This window comes from Euprymna scolopes, chromosome 28, assembly GCF_053919585.1.
Source record: "Euprymna scolopes isolate OS-2025 chromosome 28, ASM5391958v1, whole genome shotgun sequence".
Lineage (NCBI taxonomy): Eukaryota > Metazoa > Mollusca > Cephalopoda > Sepiida > Sepiolidae > Euprymna > Euprymna scolopes.
In genome coordinates, this window is record NC_136509.1 from 27,271,721 (window position 1) to 27,291,284 (window position 19,564).

At 33.7% G+C, this 19,564-nt stretch overlaps 1 protein-coding gene across 7 annotated transcripts in view; it reads left to right on the forward strand.

Moving 5' to 3' along the window:
• The first annotated feature begins 219 nt into the window (after positions 1 to 219).
• Positions 220 to 19,564, forward strand: part of LOC145249540 (uncharacterized) — a 917,547-nt gene continuing 898,202 nt past the window's right edge. For 5 of the 7 annotated variants that reach the window (XM_080111165.1, XM_080111168.1, XM_080111169.1 and 2 more), the window contains exon 1: positions 252 to 372. Coding sequence is in view for 1 of the 7 variants with exons in the window: in XM_080111174.1 (XP_079967300.1) it covers positions 357 to 372 (16 nt within the window). In the remaining 6 variants the exon portion in view is untranslated. Of the gene's footprint in view, positions 373 to 19,564 lie in introns of all 7 variants that reach the window. The other 2 variants (XM_080111167.1, XM_080111174.1) reach the window with 2 other exon arrangements.

Consider the following 19,564-nt stretch of genomic DNA (forward strand, 5'->3'; position numbering starts at 1 on the left):
AAGGTCAAAAACTAGCCAATACTAAGTGTTAAATGGATAGATTCTGACTCTGAAGGCCACAGTTCTTTTCTCTTTGTCAAAACATTGCTTATGAAATATGAGGATTAAAAGACAAAATATGAAAAGCTTTTTTGACCTTCTGAAAGTAAACCCAAATTTTTTTGGCATATGGATATAATTTGATTTATTTACTTATCTTTATTTTCTTTCTTGTTTCAGATTTTTGATAACAGATTTAAAACGAGGAAAAGGATTCTTTTTACCATTTTTCAAACAACACTTGTTACACTTTTGGGCTTTCTATAAGATTTGCAGATGCTCTACCTCTGCTCAGTTTCCTTAAATGTTTGCGTTGGATGATGGAAACACAAGGTAACAAAAATGTCTCTTTAAATTTCAGTATCTATCACTTCTCTTGTTCTGTCTTTCTAATTCTCTCCTGTCGTGCTCTCTGATTCTCTCCTGTCGTGCTCTCTGATTCTCTCCTGTCGCTCCCTCCGGTTATCTCCTGTCGCTCCCTCCGGTTATCTCCTGTCGCTCCCTCCGGTTATCTCCTGTCGCGCCCTCCGATTCTCTTCTGTCGCGCCCTCCGATTCTCTTCTGTCGCGCCCTCCGATTCTCTCTTGTCGCGCCCTCCGATTCTCTCTTGTCGCGCCCTCCGATTCTCTCTTGTCGCGCCCTCCGATTCTCTCTTGTCGCGCCCTCCGATTCTCTCTTGTCGCGCCCTCCGATTCTCTCTTGTCGCGCCCTCCGATTCTCTCTTGTCGCGCCCTCCGATTCTCTCCTGTCATATGCTGTCGCATTCTTCCCACATATCGTGTGCTCTCTAATTCAATCTTGGAAAAGAAATAAGTTTGAGTTTTTAGCTAATGTCTTTTCTGTCTTAAAATTTACTATTTAGAAAAATGGCTCCAAATATATTAAATAATTTCTGTTGAGCCAATTTGCATTATTTAAAATGATAAAATTGTATTTAATGACATTTTTTGATCACATGATATTTGAATAATTGTTTTATTGGCCAAGATAATATGCAGTTGTCACCAAAATTACTAGTTTAATTGAAGATATTTTCGATTGAAACCACTTGATACTGATGACATAAATTCTCAAAATTATATATTTTAGAAACACATCTTATTTATTTTTTACGCCATTTGATAGGTGTGTGTGCATTTTGCAGGACCTTTATATGACAAACTTGATCCTTCCCATAAGTAGAAAACAATCAATTCTTATTATAAAATCCTTTTCATAATCTTGCAATTTACTTATTAATCCAGTTATAAAAAGAAATACAAATTTTATAAGTCCGTGTGACAACTGTATATTGTGGCTATTTTGATTTTTGTTGCAGAAGAGGTTTGATGTTTTTATAATGTAACGATATAAATTGTCAAAAGGTGGGTATTTCAAGATAATAAACATCAACTACTTTGTTGTTTTATTAAAAAAAAACTTGTTTAAAATGCATCTACAAAATTGGAATCAAACTAAACTGATTTTTACTAAACTAAACCCAAAGCTTAGGTTAGGGTGTAAAAATAAACCCAGTTTAGTTTAAATTCTGTTGAAGTACCCCTTTTTATGTCTTTCATGATTGGAATTTATTTGGTTAATTCATGTTGAAACCCGGGTTCTCTGAATCATACTATTTTGAACAGTTTTTAATAATTAAAAAAAGAATTATTTTATTGAAATAAATCAATGTTTTTTTTTTTTTATCTCTTACCTTTCATCTATTTTTTAATAACTTTATCAAAACGAGGCAGTTTTTCTTGATCATCTTTCATATTTGATAAAATATATCTTCAAATTCATTTAATAAAAGTATCAATATTTTGGAAGTTAAATGCATTTAATATTTATCCTTTTATAAATCTCTCTCTCTCTCTCTCTTTCCCTCTCTCTCTCTCTCTCACGAAAGAAAAAAAAAATAATAAAATCCAAATCTAAGTTTCTTTGCAAATATGGCAAGTGTTTTATTTACAATTTTAAATAAATGGAAAAAATGTCTTTAAAATGGAGTCTATACAAACCTTTTAAAAAAAACTTTTTTTAATCAATAAAATGTCTTTAACTTTTGTTGTTATATCGAGGCTCATCGGCTACTTTGCTCGGAACTGATATTTATATTTTCATGAGCATCTAAGATTAATTAATTCTTGGTGATCTTGTACAGTAAATGATGTTGCAGGTTGTAGCGTGGATAAAATCAACTTCAAACTTTATTTTTAGTAGTGTAATGAGAATTGAGACAACACAGAAATAAACTAGTGAAAAAAGTCATCTTTTTATATTTTGAAAATAGTAACAAAACGCTATCACAATTATAAAAATACAAACTGATTTTGATTTTAAAATGTTTAAAAAGAACAGAGCAAGGCTTATCACACTGCACAAAAAAAGTCAAAGTACTGGAGACTCCTAGAAAAAAAAAACATTATCAGTGTACGAAGCGTGTTAGGCAGGGTTGCGGAATCGAATAGTAAAAGTCCGACTCCTAGAATTCTCAGGATGTCGACTCTGACTCCTTTGATATCTCTGACTCCTTTACCCCTCTGTGGAAATTTATTCTACAAATCTATATACTAGCCTCCCACACCTATTCAGCAAGCATTTTATAAACACTTTTCATGCATATTATTTTTTACATTTAACATTCACTTGTATGATAAATATACTCACATATACACTCAACCAGCTTTATGGAATAAGTTAAGATAACAAGGGTATAAAAAATTTACAATTAAATTTTATTATACTATCAGTTCAAAAGGGAATAAAATATTTATGGATAGGGAAACCTGTTTAGGCCATGGCATTTTAAAGCCAAATGCTTCTCCTCTGAATTTGCGAGTAAAGACACATATACAGGGAAGAAATTTTTTAAAAGATAATATTGCTTTTATGGAAAAAGGATCACAGGAAAAAGCTATAAAGGGCTATAGTAGCATGGCTGCTTCTTATTGATTTATGCCTGTTTCTTTCAGATAAGATTGTAATTTCAGATTGACCTCGGACTAATCCAATTGCCAAATTCCATTTGATTCCGGAACTGGATAACTTTTGGATCACAATGGTTATCTGATGTAATCCAGTGATCTCATTCAAAGACAGAATTTTTATTGATCCTGTGTGAGATCACAATCAAAACGAAAACAACTGTCCAGACAGGATTTGCAGGGATCTGATGGACCAAAATATCTTGAAGTATAAGCATCGCAGTACAGTACAAAATGATATATCTCCAAAAATAAAAGCAAACCCATACAAAAACTGCTAAATTGTGCAGCTAGTAAAACCAAACAGAAAAACCATTTAAAAAAAATTAATTTATTGAACTTTAGGAGTCGGATTAGAAATTCTGACTCCCAGTACTCTTAGAAATTCAACTCCGACTCTAGCTAAAACCTTCGACTCTGACTCCACAACCCTGGTGTTAGGCTAGTAAATTTAGTATAGTTGATAAGACACATATACTCGCGATTGTAAAAAAAAAAAAAAAAAAAAAAAAAAAAAAAAAGTTCAGAATATCTATTCCGTGAATATTTGGAATAATTAGGGAAGAGTTTCAGTGAAATAAAGTAGAAAAGACTATCCTTGGTAGGAAATGGAAATTTACAAAGTAGCACCAATCTTCTACCTTTACCAGCATTACTTCCGGTTATCTTGAATTTAATAAGTGAACTTGGAGACTGCACAATCCTTGCTAATTATTTAGTATACACATTTTCGGAGAATATCTATTGCCTTTTTAAAACAGGAGGCAGGTATATTTTCCTGTCTAAACGGCTGTTTCATTTATATTAAAATAGCCTAGGTGCCCGGCATTGCTCTGTGTTTGGAAGTGTGTTGAGCAGCAAAAAAAAAGTGGTTCTAGGTAAGCAGGCTCATACCTATACCGCAAAGTGGGCAAGAACATGGAAAAAAAGGGCATCTTTGCTGTTGCGCCCATCACCAAACTGGAAGTGACGAATGTTTAAATTAAGGCTAGTCAATTGAAAAGAAGGGTTGACTTGTGAAAATACTGGAGAAAAAAGTGACCCTGTAGAAAAGTGCCTAGTTGAGGGTGAAGGAATTAATGTTTTTAGTCAATTTTTCAATATTTGTCGTCCGAAGGGCGAGCTTCAAAACCATTCTGATCTTGTGAAAATACATCGCCTCTGTCAAAAGTTTCAGCAGACATACATACATTTAAACAGACAGGTGAGATTTATATTAAAGATGCTATTCCCCCCCCTTCATTCCCGAAGGAAATGATCAGGTGAATAATGAACACTTCTGTGGCTTACTTGCCATAAATTTATTTTCATACTACTACTAAGCTCTACTCGCATATTTACCACTGAAGTAAATACTGAAAAAATATGCGAAATGTACTATATTACATTATATTGTGTATACACTTGAAATAAATATATTTTTAATAAATTAATCAAGTTCAAGTGTATTAATAAAAAGAACTTAAAATCAATATTTTTTTAAAAAGTTCTCAGCAAAAAGCAGTTTTTCTATTTGTTAGCGCATGTTTACAAGACTGTAAATCGACTAGATATTAAATTGTTAAAAAAAAATGCCAGTAAAAATAATTTCTTTCCAAGGCCATAGCCATCTGGATTGCAGGGGGTGGGGCTTTTTAAATGTGTCATTTATTTTTATTTTGACCGACCAGCAGAAAGTACCCCTCCCCCCACATAATCCTAAAACATTGGAAAATCATAGGTGTCAATCAGTTACATCCATGTCCACACATCGGCAAAGTTTTCATATCTCTCATCCTTGTCCTCGCACAGGAGACAGTACTTATATAGAATCTATAGATTTATCTAGATTACAATATATGAACTCCCATATATCTATATCATATTTTTCTTGATCTGTCTTGTTTGTTTGTCTGTTCCACTTTTTCTTGGAAACTACTAAGCTGATCTGGCTGAAATTTTGTATTTTGTATAAGGTGCAACTAACTAAGTATTATGGTATCTATTTGATGCACAGTTAGATTAATCCAAAAATGAGCACAAATTATATTCAACTATGAATTTAGCTTAAAGCAGTCATTCTAAGTTAACAGCTATAACTAAGTCGTGTGTGTGTGTGTGTGTATTTTATTTATTTGAGAGTAAACAGTTACATTTGCTCACTAGAGACAGCCATCTGTTTCAGTCAATGAGACTTCGTCAGGCGACCCTGAATTGACTGAAACAAATGGCTGTTTGTAGCGACCATATGTAACTGTTTATCCTCAAATAAATGGTGAATAAATATTTTGCACTTGTTATCGAGCACTAACAACCTCATATTCATTAGTCCCTACTTTTGAACATCTCAAACTTGAATTATATATATATATATATATATATATATATATATATATATATATATATATATATATATATATAGTTGAATATGTTTTCCTTGATAGTTCATTAGTTGATTGTCCAGGTTTCTTGGAATTACCAACTCGCAAGTCATTTTTTTTTTTTTTTTTTTTACAAAGAAATCACGACGGGTACAACTAAATTAAAAGAAAAATGTAAATATCTTAATTTTTCCTTTGGAAGCCAAACATTATTAAAAATTTTTTTGTTTTTTTACCTAATTAACTAAAGGTAAAAAGAAAAAAAAATTGAGAAAATAAGTCATTAAAAGTGAGAAATAAAGAATTGGAAAAAAAAAAATAACTGAAAAGAAAGCAAAAAAAACATATATAGAGGAAAAATAACAAATAGACAAAGGAATTAAATCGAATATAAGGTTGGGAAGGAGGCGAAGAAGAAAGGGAATAAGAAAAATGGGGAGCAGTGTAAGTAACAGGAGAAAAAAATTAGGGAAAATTGAGAAGATGGAAATAAGGATAAAGAAAAAAGTGGGCCTAGAAAAGAATAATAATAATAAAAAGACACCAAAGTTTTTTGTTTTGAGATGGGATGGGGGGGGGGGTATAAAACCTGAATAAGAAAAAATGGTTGTAAGTTGATCCCATTGAGGCAAGGGCACAGTGAGACTATTAAACATCTGGTTTTTAACTGCCATATAATTTAGCTTGTCAAGGCAAACTGATACATGGTACAGAAATCGTGAGAGGGGTCAAGGGCCAAAGTGGGACAAGCCACAATAGAAATTTGAGGTGAGATAGAGGGTGGAGGGGAGGCTTAGGTAACCTTTTTAAACATAAGACCTTGAGATTCATGATACAAGCAGCAGCCATCTTAACTATCAGGAGGTATTTTTTATTTTTTGTTCTATCTATGATTCTTTTGATCAGGTCTTCATGCGCTTATCTAGGATCAGCCTGAATGACTGACAAGTTGAAGGTATTTATTTCTTTCCCATGGCGAGAAATGTGACACAAGGGTCAGAAAGTGAGATTGTAAAGTCAGCACTCTTGAGGATGAGCACTCTTAACTGAACAAGATGTCTAGGCAGCCCCGTTGGCATTCCTTGGGGAAGGCGCCTCAACCGATTAGCAATAAACTAACCCCTTCTCAAAGGGAGAAGGTAAATCCTGGGAGAATTGTCCTCTTAAAACTGCACAGTACCAACAATTTACTGCAATCAGCTGGAAAAAGATCATTAAGTTAGTATGGTTGTGTGAATAATCTGCCCATCCATTTTTTTTTTTTTTCTTTTCCTCCTCCAATTTTTTTTATTTTGTTTTAACTAGGGATGGGGCATCTTACTAATGTCAGACATTCACCCGCTATTTCAGACACCCCATCTCAGATCTTTTTAAGATTCTAACCATACCTTTAAGTGCAATTGTTTCTGTCTCCTTGATTCACCAGGTATATTCATCAGGTATTTCTTTTTTAAATTCTTTTTCACGAGTCCAGTTGCTTTTATAATTACTAGAATGATAGAGATCTTCCTAAAATTCCAGTTTCTTTTCATGTCATTCACAAGACCTTGGTATTTCATTATCTTTTCCCTCTCAGCTCTGTTTAATATCGAATCATTAAAGACTCTTAACTTCTAGTAAGCTTGCTTCTTTCTCTTTCTTGTTCATATCACTACGTCAGGTTTAATAGCTCAGTTTTCTAGGTCCATAGCTGAAGGAATTGCATAGTCATAATGAATAGTGCACTCAGTGCAAGATTCACTACCCAAAAAACTTACCAGAAGCATTCGCTGGTTCAGCCATGCCCTTTATCGACACCCAGGTGACTTCATCCATGAAATCCTCAATCCAACTCCACCATCAGAAGAAACGTTGCAGCGGTCAACTCAAAATCTGGTTCAGGGCAATGAAGCAGGATGCTAAACTGATTCTGGGCCACCCACCTTTACAGAGTCCGTCATTGGAACCGTGAATGGATTGCACTTTTAACAGAAAAAGTTTTGAATCGTCATGCCTGGTCAGTCAAGATTTGGGATGTGGTGAACTTGTTAAATAACCAGCTTCACCGACCCAGGGCAAATGCTGAAACCATGATCATGGCCATAGATGGTGTATGACTTATTTCCAACTGTTCTTTCTGGTGTATGTTCCCAAGATGTGAGCTATAAATCAAGTGAAAAAAAAAAAAGTAATGTACTTAGCTAAAATTTACTTTAAAAAATTTAGTACTACATAGAGGACTGCTAATATATAACATTTTTTAAATAATCACCTAAAAATAAAAATCAAGAGGAATAATTCCTTTTAAATTGAAGTATCTAATAGTTGTTAGGAAATGAGTTCACTTGAAAGGGTTAAACTGTTTTTGGTTTCTGACAAAGGAGGGATTGGTCTTAGTAAATCACTCCCATTCGTCCGTTTGCACTTTTCTTGATAACCACGCCGTGGGTTTTTAAAAAATTTTACCAATATTAGTCATGGTGAAAGTAAATTTTTCACTCCTGGAGGTGGGCCTCACATGTTCAGCTTGTTTCAAACAATTTCAATGAATTTAGTGTAATATATATATATATATATATATATATATATATATATATATATATATATATATATATATATATATATATATATATATATTTTTAAAGATTATCACATGACACAAAAACTTGTGTAACGGATAAAGTACTAAGTAAAATTCAGTTATGAGTTACACTTTTCCTGGTTCATGGTTCAATCCCCAGTTAGTGCACTAAATAATGGATTTATTTTGGCTTTATATCTACAAGGAAAAGTATCTTATATATATGAATGTTCATGTTAAACCATGATCTTTCAATTCCTTTCTTCTATTTTTCTTATTTTGATCAAGCTGGGGATGGGTCATCCTACCATCTTACTACCTACTCTCCTCAGGTCCCCCCCCCCCAAATCTGCCTCCTACTACAGTAGCTTCTTGCGCTTCAATGGCAATATGGCCAGCTTGAGGCAAATAAAAGAACTTAATTTTTGCAGCCCTGAATTTTTGTCATCTTAATCGCTATCCTTGCAAGCATTTCCCATTTACTTGCCTCCCAACGAGGGCAAAGTTAGACACAAGGTCGATTTTTAATATGGGAGAAAGTCCAGTTCCCTAAAAAGGGACACTCTGGATTGGAATTAAAAAAAAATACCCAAATCTAGAAAGATTTCTTTCTCCTTTATTGATCAAGGACAGATTAGACTGAGTGTACCTATTTACTATGCCTCCCCACGTGACAGACACCAGGGTTGTTTTTTAATGTGGAGAAAAGGTACAAAAATAAAAAATTGTTTCAGTCATGAAGGACTGATCCTCTACCGAAAGAGAACAAGAAACGGAACTGCAGCATCTGATTAACAGATACTACACCTTGATCTTGACCAAAAGGCCAAGGTTCAGATTAGACTGAGTGTAGCATCGGAACAGATATTACACTTTGTTCGTAGGCATCAATTATCAGCATCTTTTTCTCTTTCATTTGTTTATTTTTTCCTTTTTTCTCGCTCACGTTTCAACAAGTTTGTATTCATCTTGTATTTTCTTCTTTACTCTAAATTTTTAATGAAGAAAAAGAAGACGCTTTGCGTGTGACTTATACAAGATGAAATCACCGGCATTAAATCTTTGCAGACCTGGCCATGTTGAACTCCCCTGTTAAATTATAAGGCTTGTGTTAAGGGATAAATGGTACTTGGTTAGGAAAGAAGACCGGGAGGAAGTTTATCTGTTCATGGAGGATAATTAACATGTGAGTTCTTTTGACTAGCAAAAAAACAAACAAACTGTTTTTATGTAAGCATTGTTTGTAAAATTAAGCAAATTTGTTACATGTTATATACAAGCGTGCGTAATTGTATTGCTGTGTTTTTCTAGATATTAATCCAATGGAACTTTGGTGTTTATAAAATAGTGCCCAATAACAAGTAGCTATATTATAGTACAATGTTCAGCTGTGATTATTTTTTTAAATCCAATATCATCGAGCAAGTAGTCTTCACTGTTTTTAAATGAGAATGTACGAGTTTATTTATTTATTTTTTAAAGTGTATGTCTGTATAATATGTCTGTATATATGTAGCGTGTATGTGTGTCTATATATGTAGTGTGTATGTGTAATGTCTGCGTGTCTTTATCTACGTATGTATATGTGATGTGTGCGTGTGTCTACATCTATGTATGTATGTGTAATGTGTGTTTGTGTCTATATCTATGTATATATGTGTAGTGTGTGCATATGTTTATATCTACGTATGTGTAGTGTGTGAGTCTGTATATACTTATTGCAGTGTGTGCGTTGATGTATATGTATGTGTTCATATATACGTTTGTGTGATGTGCGTGTCTATATTTACAAACATGCATCTTACAAATGTTCCTCATATAAATTGTAAAATAACAATACCAATAAAGCACACTTCAAGGTACAAAGCTTTCTATAGAAATCCAGAGGTGATTTAAGAGTTATTTCCCTTGATATCCATTGGGAGTACTAGAGAATTGTCTATTAGCATTCAAAAGAAATCTATAGATCTATTAAATCTGCTTCACCCAAATTGAAGAAGAAAAATTCTTTTGAAATAAAAAAAAAAACAATAAAATATAAAACAAATGTTTCTAACCAACTTGTATGTAAAAAAATTAGCATAATTGTTTTTCCTTTTTTTTTTTAACCAAAAAGAATTTGTACATTAGGGTTTGAAAACAGTCGAGACTAGTGGCCAGATGTTGGTTTTTAAAAGAAATTACAGCAGAAATATGTATGCACATATGTAGCCAATAATGTTTGTATAAATAAGTAAAATTATGCAATTAATATATATATATATATATATGAGAATAATGGAAATAGTATTCTAATGAGATAGATGAAAAAGGAACAAACCAAGTTATGTCTCATCAACGTTTCGTCTTTATTGTTTGTCCACAAGTCTTATAATAAAGACAAAACGTTAATGGACATAACCTGGTTTGTTCCTGTTTCATATATATATAGAATAAACCGAATTTTATGTTTTTGGTTTTAATCTGATTGTATAAATACTTCAATAATGTGAGTTAATATTTTGGGTTTTATTTTCTGGTGTTTTTTTTTTTTTTTTAATTGTGTTTTGGACTTTCCTTCTAGAGAGTTGCACTCATGGAAACTGCATGGTTGTCCATGTGTTGATGAAACAGTCCAAGTATCTGGATTCTTTTGAAACATAAGACATAGTTACTGAAATTTAACCTTTTATTGTATGTGTACAATATATATATATATATAATCTTTTCATGCGTTTTAGAAAAGAGAAAAAGACATCATATGTAATTGTATTTTTTGTTTTTGCAAATAGATTGCAATAATCAAGTAAAAGTGCTTGAATTGAAGGTCAAAAAAGAAAGAAAAAGAGGATAGTAAGGTTTTAAGTGGTAATCTGAAGAGGGTTGGCATTTCTGAAAATGAGGTTAACTCATCCTATGTTTATGGTTTCCTGAAGAATATTTATAAGCCATTCATATCTCCAGGAGATATATATATATATATATATATATATATATATATATATATATATATATATATATATATACACACACACACACACACACACACACATTTTCCAGAGGTAAAACAACCAATGAAGTTTAAACTAGGTTGATACAAGAGTGCTCAATACCAAATTAGGGAAATATATACTTTTTATTTGTTTACATAAGTATTAATATGTCGCTACACATTCATGAACATGTTTCAGACAACCAGTTACTAGAAGCAGGTCTCCAGTTACTTGTAACTGGGTGACCGAAACATGCCCATGAATGTGTAGCAACATAATGTATATGTAAAATAAATAAAAACGTTATATATATATATATATATATATATATATATATATATATATAAAGATGCGTAAAATATTTAATGACAAAAAGTTGAATACTATAAAATGTTAAAAAAATAAAAACTTAATATGGTGTTATGGGCTGGTGGCAGCGGAATATAGACTTCCTCATACAATCCAAAGATCTTCTGCTTGTGCGTGTGCATTAGTGTTGGCACAATGAATTGGAAAAAATCAGAACCTTTTGTGATATCAGAATCAGAAAAATTAGTGCCTATTTTCCAATGTAAAAAACGGTTTCTTTAATTGTTTATTTTTTGTTTTATTTTGTTTAAAACCTACTTTTTCATTGCTATCACTAATGATAAATATTTATCGATTTTACAAGGCCAGTAAAACTAAAATCCATAGATGATTTCAAATGTCGATGTTTTACATTTGCGAAAATTATATGCATAGAATTCATGGAGTTTTACGGTAATCTGAAAGGCAAAAGAAATGATAAAAAAAAAGATTTTAAGACAATCAGAATCGGTAATTAAAAATAGAATCAGGAATTGTATTGGAATCAGGAAAATATTTGAATAGTCCGATTACATGTGTGTGTATGTGTGTATATATGTCTGTGTGTATGTGTATATATATATATATGTATATATATGTGCGTGTGTGTATAATGTGGATGTGTGTGTATAATATGTGTATATATGTGTGTGTATAATATGTGTGTGTGTATATGTTTGTGTTTATGTGTGTGTGTATTATACACACACAGACACACACGTGTATATATATATATGTGTGTGTGTGTGTGTGTGTGTGTGTGTGTAATATATATATATATTAAAATAAAAAATAAAAGAAACTAAGACAAGGCGAAGTGTTTAACCAAAAGTAATGCAATGCACATAGCCATATACCCTTAGTGTTTTTAAAGATTCTTGTCAAAATCATTATCCTTATTTTAATCTCATCAACATGACTGAAAAAGCTGTTCAAATTGTAGCTTAAACATGTATGTAATGTTTGCGTGTGTGTGTATATATATATGTATGTATGTATATATATATATATATATATGTGCACGTGTGTGTGTGTGTGACATCGCATTTTACAAATGATACTTATACTGCAATAATAAAAATACTAACAAAACACTTCAGAATAAAAACAAAAAACAAAAAAATAATAATCCATGCGTGATTTAAGAGTTATTTCCCTTGATTTTTTATATATATTTTTTTATTTCCCTTGATATCTTTTCTTTTTTTAGAAATAAAATGGATATTCTGCTTAAGTCATATATGTTTGAATTTTTGTAATTAAGTCGATGATCTTGATCTGATATGATAATTAGTTTATATTGAAAAAACAAGGAAAAGTCGGTTTTGATTCAGCAAAATGTTCAATAACAATATAGAATTGTCAACATAATGATTCAGGAAGTTAAGTGCAAAAGATTCAGTGTCTGATTGTAGAGGCACTGTTCCATCAGGCGCCTCCTGAACTCTTGATGGTTGATAAAATATTATCATTAAATTACAACAGTAATTCTAGTAATATCAGCTGTATCAATGTTACAGAGATGTTCATTTTTATTTGCATATTTGAAACCTAGACTTTTTTTTTTTTTTTTTACTTTAAAATATTTTCTAATTTTTACTTTCCTTTTTTTTTTTTCCTTTGGTCTTTTCTTTTAATTTTCTCATAACTTAAAAAAAACGAAAGAACATCTATAAAAGAAATCGATTTGATGCCATATTCCATAAATACTTTCACTTTTACCATTCTTTTTTATTTAATTATCTTTGATTACATTATTTGTTTTTTTACTAGATTGATTACTGCTTCTATATTATAATAAAAAAAATATTGAATTACAGTAAAATAAATGGTACTCACGTAATTGTCGCAAACAGTAATATATCCAAAACTTAAAGAAAATAATTATTAATGAAAAACAGTTTTCAATAAAGTTTAGATGAGGAATAAAATTTGTCCAACATTTTGAATTACGTTCGTTACGTGACATAAGCAACAGAACTTAATTATCTCCCCTGTCAACTTATCTCTTTTTTTAATAAGCATAACAGTGATTTTGCTTCATTTCACACCATTTCCTTTTTCATTAATAGTTATTTCGTTTTTCATAATTTTTAGACATGTTACTATTTGAGACCTAATACGTAGGTACCATTCGCTTCACTTGAAATTCAATATTTTTTTTCGTTATTATAATATAGAAGCGCCAATTAATCTACTTTTAACTGTGAACATAGATAAATATAGTGACATTCCCTTACATTTCAGCTTGCGGTATCTTTTTTTTTTTTTTTAGAAATATACAAATTTAGGGTACTTATGCAGAAAAGGTACAGGCTTAATGTTATTTAGAAACCTGTTAACATGGGGGAAGGGAGTTTGTTTTGTAACTATTCTCTACTTGACGTTTCTGAATTTTTGAGATGGGGATTGGTTATTCGTAATACTTGGATTCATCGGACTACTGTTCTCATTTTGAGTAATTTTTCACAACGTTTCGGTCGATGTAACCTCCGACCTTCTTCAGGTGTACCTATAATTATAAATTACAGTATATTTGTGATTATAAAGAGTAGATAATATATACAAGTAATAAGTAAAATCATTAATATATATATATATATATATATATATATACATATTAATATATAGTAATAATTAGTGATATTTACAATTAGAAATTAGATAGGCTTAAGGCTTCTAAAATTCGTATCAGAATTGCCCGCAAGAACCCGTGGTGCAGTGGTTAGAGTACTTGGAAAAATCAATTGTAAAAAGTGATATTCTTCTGAAGGTTGAAGGTTTAATCCTCAGTATGGACGACCGGAAAAAAAATACAATTGCGAATTACTGACGGAACAAGCATGCTACCCCTTGTAAATAAATAAAGAGTTCCGCTCGAAATTCCGTCCAAATTCCTGAGTTCAAAAGAAACATTCCCGAGTTGGACAAAATACACCTGAAGAGGATCGGAGGTTACATCGACCAAAATGTTGTGAAAATCACACTCAAGATGAGAACATTAGTCTGATGAATCCAAATGTATTCTATTTCACCTAACAATAAGCAGAAGATACATTAAAACTTGAATTTAACTTTAAAATACTATGCATAAAAAAATAGCATGGTATCTTCTCTGTATAAGTACTAAATTTTAAACTTGTCATTAGTGGTTTTTTTTTTTTTTGGTTTTTTTTTCTTTTTTTGCTAAGCTAATTCAAGCTAGGCTACTATTTTTACTGACATACAATTTATATATGATGATTGCAACGTCTTGTCAAACGAGTGCCACTCCCTCAGACACTTAAAGTCCATGAGCCCAAAAATGACTTCCATCGTCACAGGATCATTTTTATAGACAAATGCCTGAGGGAGTATCTATACGCAGATGATGTTACAGAGTCTTAGCTTTGTACGACAGCTAAGTCTCTCTCTCTCTCGGTTCAAAATGTTGAGATCCAGCAACAAGCAAGAGCAAGATAACCAGCGACACGTTAAACTGCAGACCAGCTTAATGCAGGTACTGGTCTCCCGCTTTATAGTTTTTTAAATCAGAGATTTGCTTCTCCTAGAAAGGTTGCCTTCACTACGGCTTACGGGAGCCCTCTCCACACAATTTATATATACACTCAATATCATGCACTTAAAGAAAGACCAAAGACCCTAGTGTTTTAATGTGATGTTTTGAATATAATAAACTAGTTATGACCAAAGTTTCATTTCATTCGGACAAAACACTAAGAAATGGGGCCCTAATTAGAGTTGGGACCCATTTTATTTTGGGTCACCCTGTATTTATGCAGCTGCTGCTTCCAGCATAAGCAGCTCTGTTACAATATTAAAATTGTAAGATATAATAAAAATAAATTTAAAATTAGATAAGTAGAGGATTGCATCATGTGTTTTGTACTTTTTATAGTTGTAGAATGACCCAACAATCTTTCCAGCCACCTTAGCAACGATTTCATATTTGGAATGAAACTGGCATAGGGCCATCCACTTCTCTAGACGAATTCATAATTAAAGGATACTCTAGCTTAAAATCTAAATCTGACCCCCAAGATCGCCATGGGCATGGAATATGTGGCTTTCCATGTGGTAGGGATATCTCCAGAGAAGTTCCTAATTTACCTTATATGTGCTTCCGGGTTGCACTAGCTTACACCACTGCATTTATATTTGCCCTCTATCGCCCTCACAACAGTGGGGTTACTATCTTTGAGAGCATATCTGAGAAAATTGACCACATCCTGTCTACTCATCCTTCGGCTAACATTCACATTTGCGGTGACTTCAATGTCCATAATGTGGAATGGCTGACCCACTCAAATAAAACTGAATACAAGGGGAGGTTTTGTCATGATTTTGTCATTGCCTATGACCTCACTCAGATTGTTCATGAATCCACCCGTGTGCCCGATACACCCGGTCAATATGCAAGCCTTCTAGACCTTTCCTTCACAACTTCTCCTGAGCTGTGTTCATGTTCCGTTCTATCTCTTCTGGGATCCTCTGACCACTCTGTTGTAGCAGTTAAGATGAAAATGAAATGTAATAAGTCTTCAGACGTACCTCTCCACCGTACTGTATATCGATACTCTATGGCTGACTGGGATAGCTTCCATACATTCGTATCTGACCTACCTCTGCATTCTATGTTTAAAAAGGATGTGTCCTCTATAGTATCAGACCTGACCGAATGGTTAATTGTAGACATAGACCGATTCATACCATCCAAAAAATTCCAACAAAAACCTAACAGCCAGCCATGGTTCTCCCTTGAATGTGCTGCTGTCAGCGCGCACAGAAATCACTTTTTCCATAGCTACCAACGTAATAGATGTACTAAGACTAAAGCTGCTTTCATGACTGTCAGCAACCACTGTAAAAGAGTAATAAAAAATGCAAGAGAGCTATATGCTCAGTCTGTTAAATCCAAAGTAGCTGAGCAGCGGCTTAATTCCCACCAGTTCTGGCAAATAGCAAACAGGATCTTGAACAGAAGCGTGCGTTCTATCCCAACTATCATCAATAGACCTGAGGTCATCTCGTCAGCATCAGACAAGGCCAGACTATTTGCCAAGAACTTTGCAGCTAATTCTACCCTATGCGACAATGGCCATCAACTCCCTGTATTTCCTCCTATAACAGACAACACGCTATCTGTGCGTGAGGTCACCAAGCTAATCAAGAACCTTGGTTCCAGTAAAGCAACTGGCCCTGACGGCATTCCAGTTATAGTGCTGAAAAAGCTCCAACCAGAACTTACCCCCCATACTTACAAAACTGTTTAAGCGTTGCCCTAAGGAGAAGTGCTTTCCAACACCCTGGAAAACCTCATCAGTATGCCCTGTATTTAAGAATTCAGGTGAAAAGTCATTTCCTTCTCAGTACAGACCAATAAGTCTCCTGTGTGTCATGAGTAAGTTGTTGGAATCCATATTAAATAAAGAAGTAGTCAACCACCTCAACAGAAATAACCTTTTTAGTGACATGCGATATGGTTTCCACTCTGCAAGATCTACAGCAGATGTGCTAACGGTTATATCACATAGGATTAGTGAATCTCTTGACAAAGGTTTCCTTTCCAGGGCAATTGCTCTTGACATATCGAAGGCCTTCGATAAGGTATGGCATAAAGGCCTACTTCACAAGATTTCCTGCTACGGTATTACTGGAAATGTTTTCTCAATCATTAAATCATTTCTCTCTGATAGACTCATAAGAGTAGTGGTTGATGGGCAGAAATCAGAGGCCCACAGTATTAATGCTCGAGTCCTCCAGGGGTCCATCCTGGGCCCAACTCTCTTCCTGATCTACATTAATGATCTCCCAAAACACATACTTAAATCATTCGTTGGCATCTAAGCTGATGACACGACCATCTATGGCAACACATCAAAAGCCGTAAATGACAAAGTTCTCTCTAATTCTCTCTCCTCTGATCTTGAGCGCGTGGTACAATGGGGGAAGAGGTGGCTGATCACTTTTAATGCATCAAAAACCAAGCTTCTATCTTTACATCATCAACGCTCTGATCCCCATCTGGCATCAATTGAAATGGATGGCTCTTGGGGAAGCTCCATGTTTTGACAAGCTTCTGGGTTTGACCTTTACTCCTGATCTGAAATGGAACCCGTACATCAAATCTGTTGCCAAGGATGCTGGAAAGATGGTGGGATCCTTCTGACGCACCAGAATATATCTCACTACTAATGCAATTCTCTAACTGTATAAAAGCGAAGTACGTCCAAGGATGGAGTACTGCTGCTACATCTGGGCAGGAGCTGCTAAAAACAGCCTATCCTGCCTTGACAGAGTACAAAATAGACTTTGTGGTTTAGTGGGTGATGCCCTTTTCTCTTCCCTGCAACCTCTCTCCCACAGAAGAGACGTTGTGAGCCTGTCTTTGTTTTATCGTTATTTCCATGGCAAGTGCTCGTCTGAGCTCCAATCTCTTGTCCTCCCTCGCCAATCTTCCACACCTGTCTGGCTGAAACTACTGTCAATAATTTTCCCCACTCTTTATCTGTGCCTAAATCCAAACGTAGATTCCATGAGCAGAGCTACTTTCTCAGAAGTGCATGATTGTGGAACTCTCTTCCGTTCGCCTGTTTCCCACCTGACTACAACTTGGATGTCTTGAAATCCAACATAAACAAATTCCTGACAAACCGTCCCCTTAAGTAAGACACTCTATCAAATCTCCAATACTAATGATTACTACAATACTCATTGATTACTGTACACACAATAACCCTTATCCCTGAGTGGCCTCCGAGCCTTGATAAGTGGTGACCCCCATGTAAAAAAAAAAAAAAACAAGGAAAAAAGTCTGTCCTATGAACTTATCAGACAAATCAACTAGAGCAAAATCTGGGTCTGAGCATTGGTGGTTATAGGAGAGAAGCTTCGTTTTCGATGTGCTAAAACTAACAAGCCCTTACCCCTCTTTATAATTGCACAACAAGCTCCCCCCTCTTTTTGGTTTCAAAGGAACATCCTCCTAAGCATTATGTCCTCTTTTGGGTGAGGATGATTTATTGTCAAAGGTGCTTTTACTAGAGAATGCTAATGAATCCGGTTTAGTTTTTTTTTTTTTTTTTTTTTTTTTAAAGTTTGTTAGATTTCACATTAAAAGATGCTGTGTTTACTTTTGGCAACCTCATAGCTTATCACTTCTCCTATTTTTTCTTCTAGTCATCATATTCAATGAGCGATGTTACTGACAAAGGGAGAAGAATTGCTGTTTTGAAGTTGAAATTTATCCATTTAACATTTAGTGATGGCTAATTTTTTTTTTTTTTACCTTCAAGTAATTTGTTTTAAGCTTCTTACAACTTTTTAAGGCTTTTTGCCTTGTCTAGAGCGGTTTTTATATAAAAGAACAAAACAAAAAAAAAAAACGCTCGTATCCAAAGTAATAAGCCTCCCCCCCCCTCCCATTCCACTAAGGGCTTCAGACCAAAGGCAAGATTTGGATTGTTTTATTTAGTGCACACATGCCATCCAAAGCATTTTGTCTTCATTGCTTTCTATGCCAGCACCATCTACTGTAGGTGAGTTGAATCTCCTTTCTCCAAAGGAGGAAGTTTCATGGGAATATCAAGTTCACAACCTTAACTTTTATAAGTCACTTAAAATATTTGTCTTGTTTACATATACTAATGCTTCAAGTCAGCTGATGCTTGGTATGATATTGTTTTGAAGAACTTTTTGTCACTACAAATTACAAATAGATAATTTACTATGGTCCCTTCTTGCCAGGCTTTCATGAAAAACACTTGTTTAACTGAAACCGCTATCAATTTCTCCCACTCTTTATCTGTGCCTAAACTTAAACGTGGACTCTGTGAACAAAGCTTCTTTCTTAGAACTGCACGTCTGTGGAACTCTCTTCTGTTTCCCTGCTTTCCAAGCTGACTACAATATGGTCGTCTTCAAGTCTAATGTAAACAAGTTCTTGATGAGCCGCCCCCTTAAGTAATCGAATTTAACAAATTTCCACTACTAATGATTACTACGATGTTGTCCCATTGACTACCATACAATCATTAACTGTTATCCTCGAGTGGCCTTCAGGCTTTGATAATTGATGACGCCTTTGTAAAAAAAAAAAAAAAATAAATCTTTTGTAAACATTTTAAAATGAAACAAAGAGTAAATGTTTATGTATGCTGTTACTCTATTTTCAGTGAAGACAGAAATACACACTGTCTGTGCATACACATTCTCCTTCATTTAAGATTCAAATGTGATTTGAATTTTAAGATTGAGTATTAAGGATTAAAAGAATGGATTATCAGGAAAAAAAAATGTTAATCTTAAGCTGAGGATAAT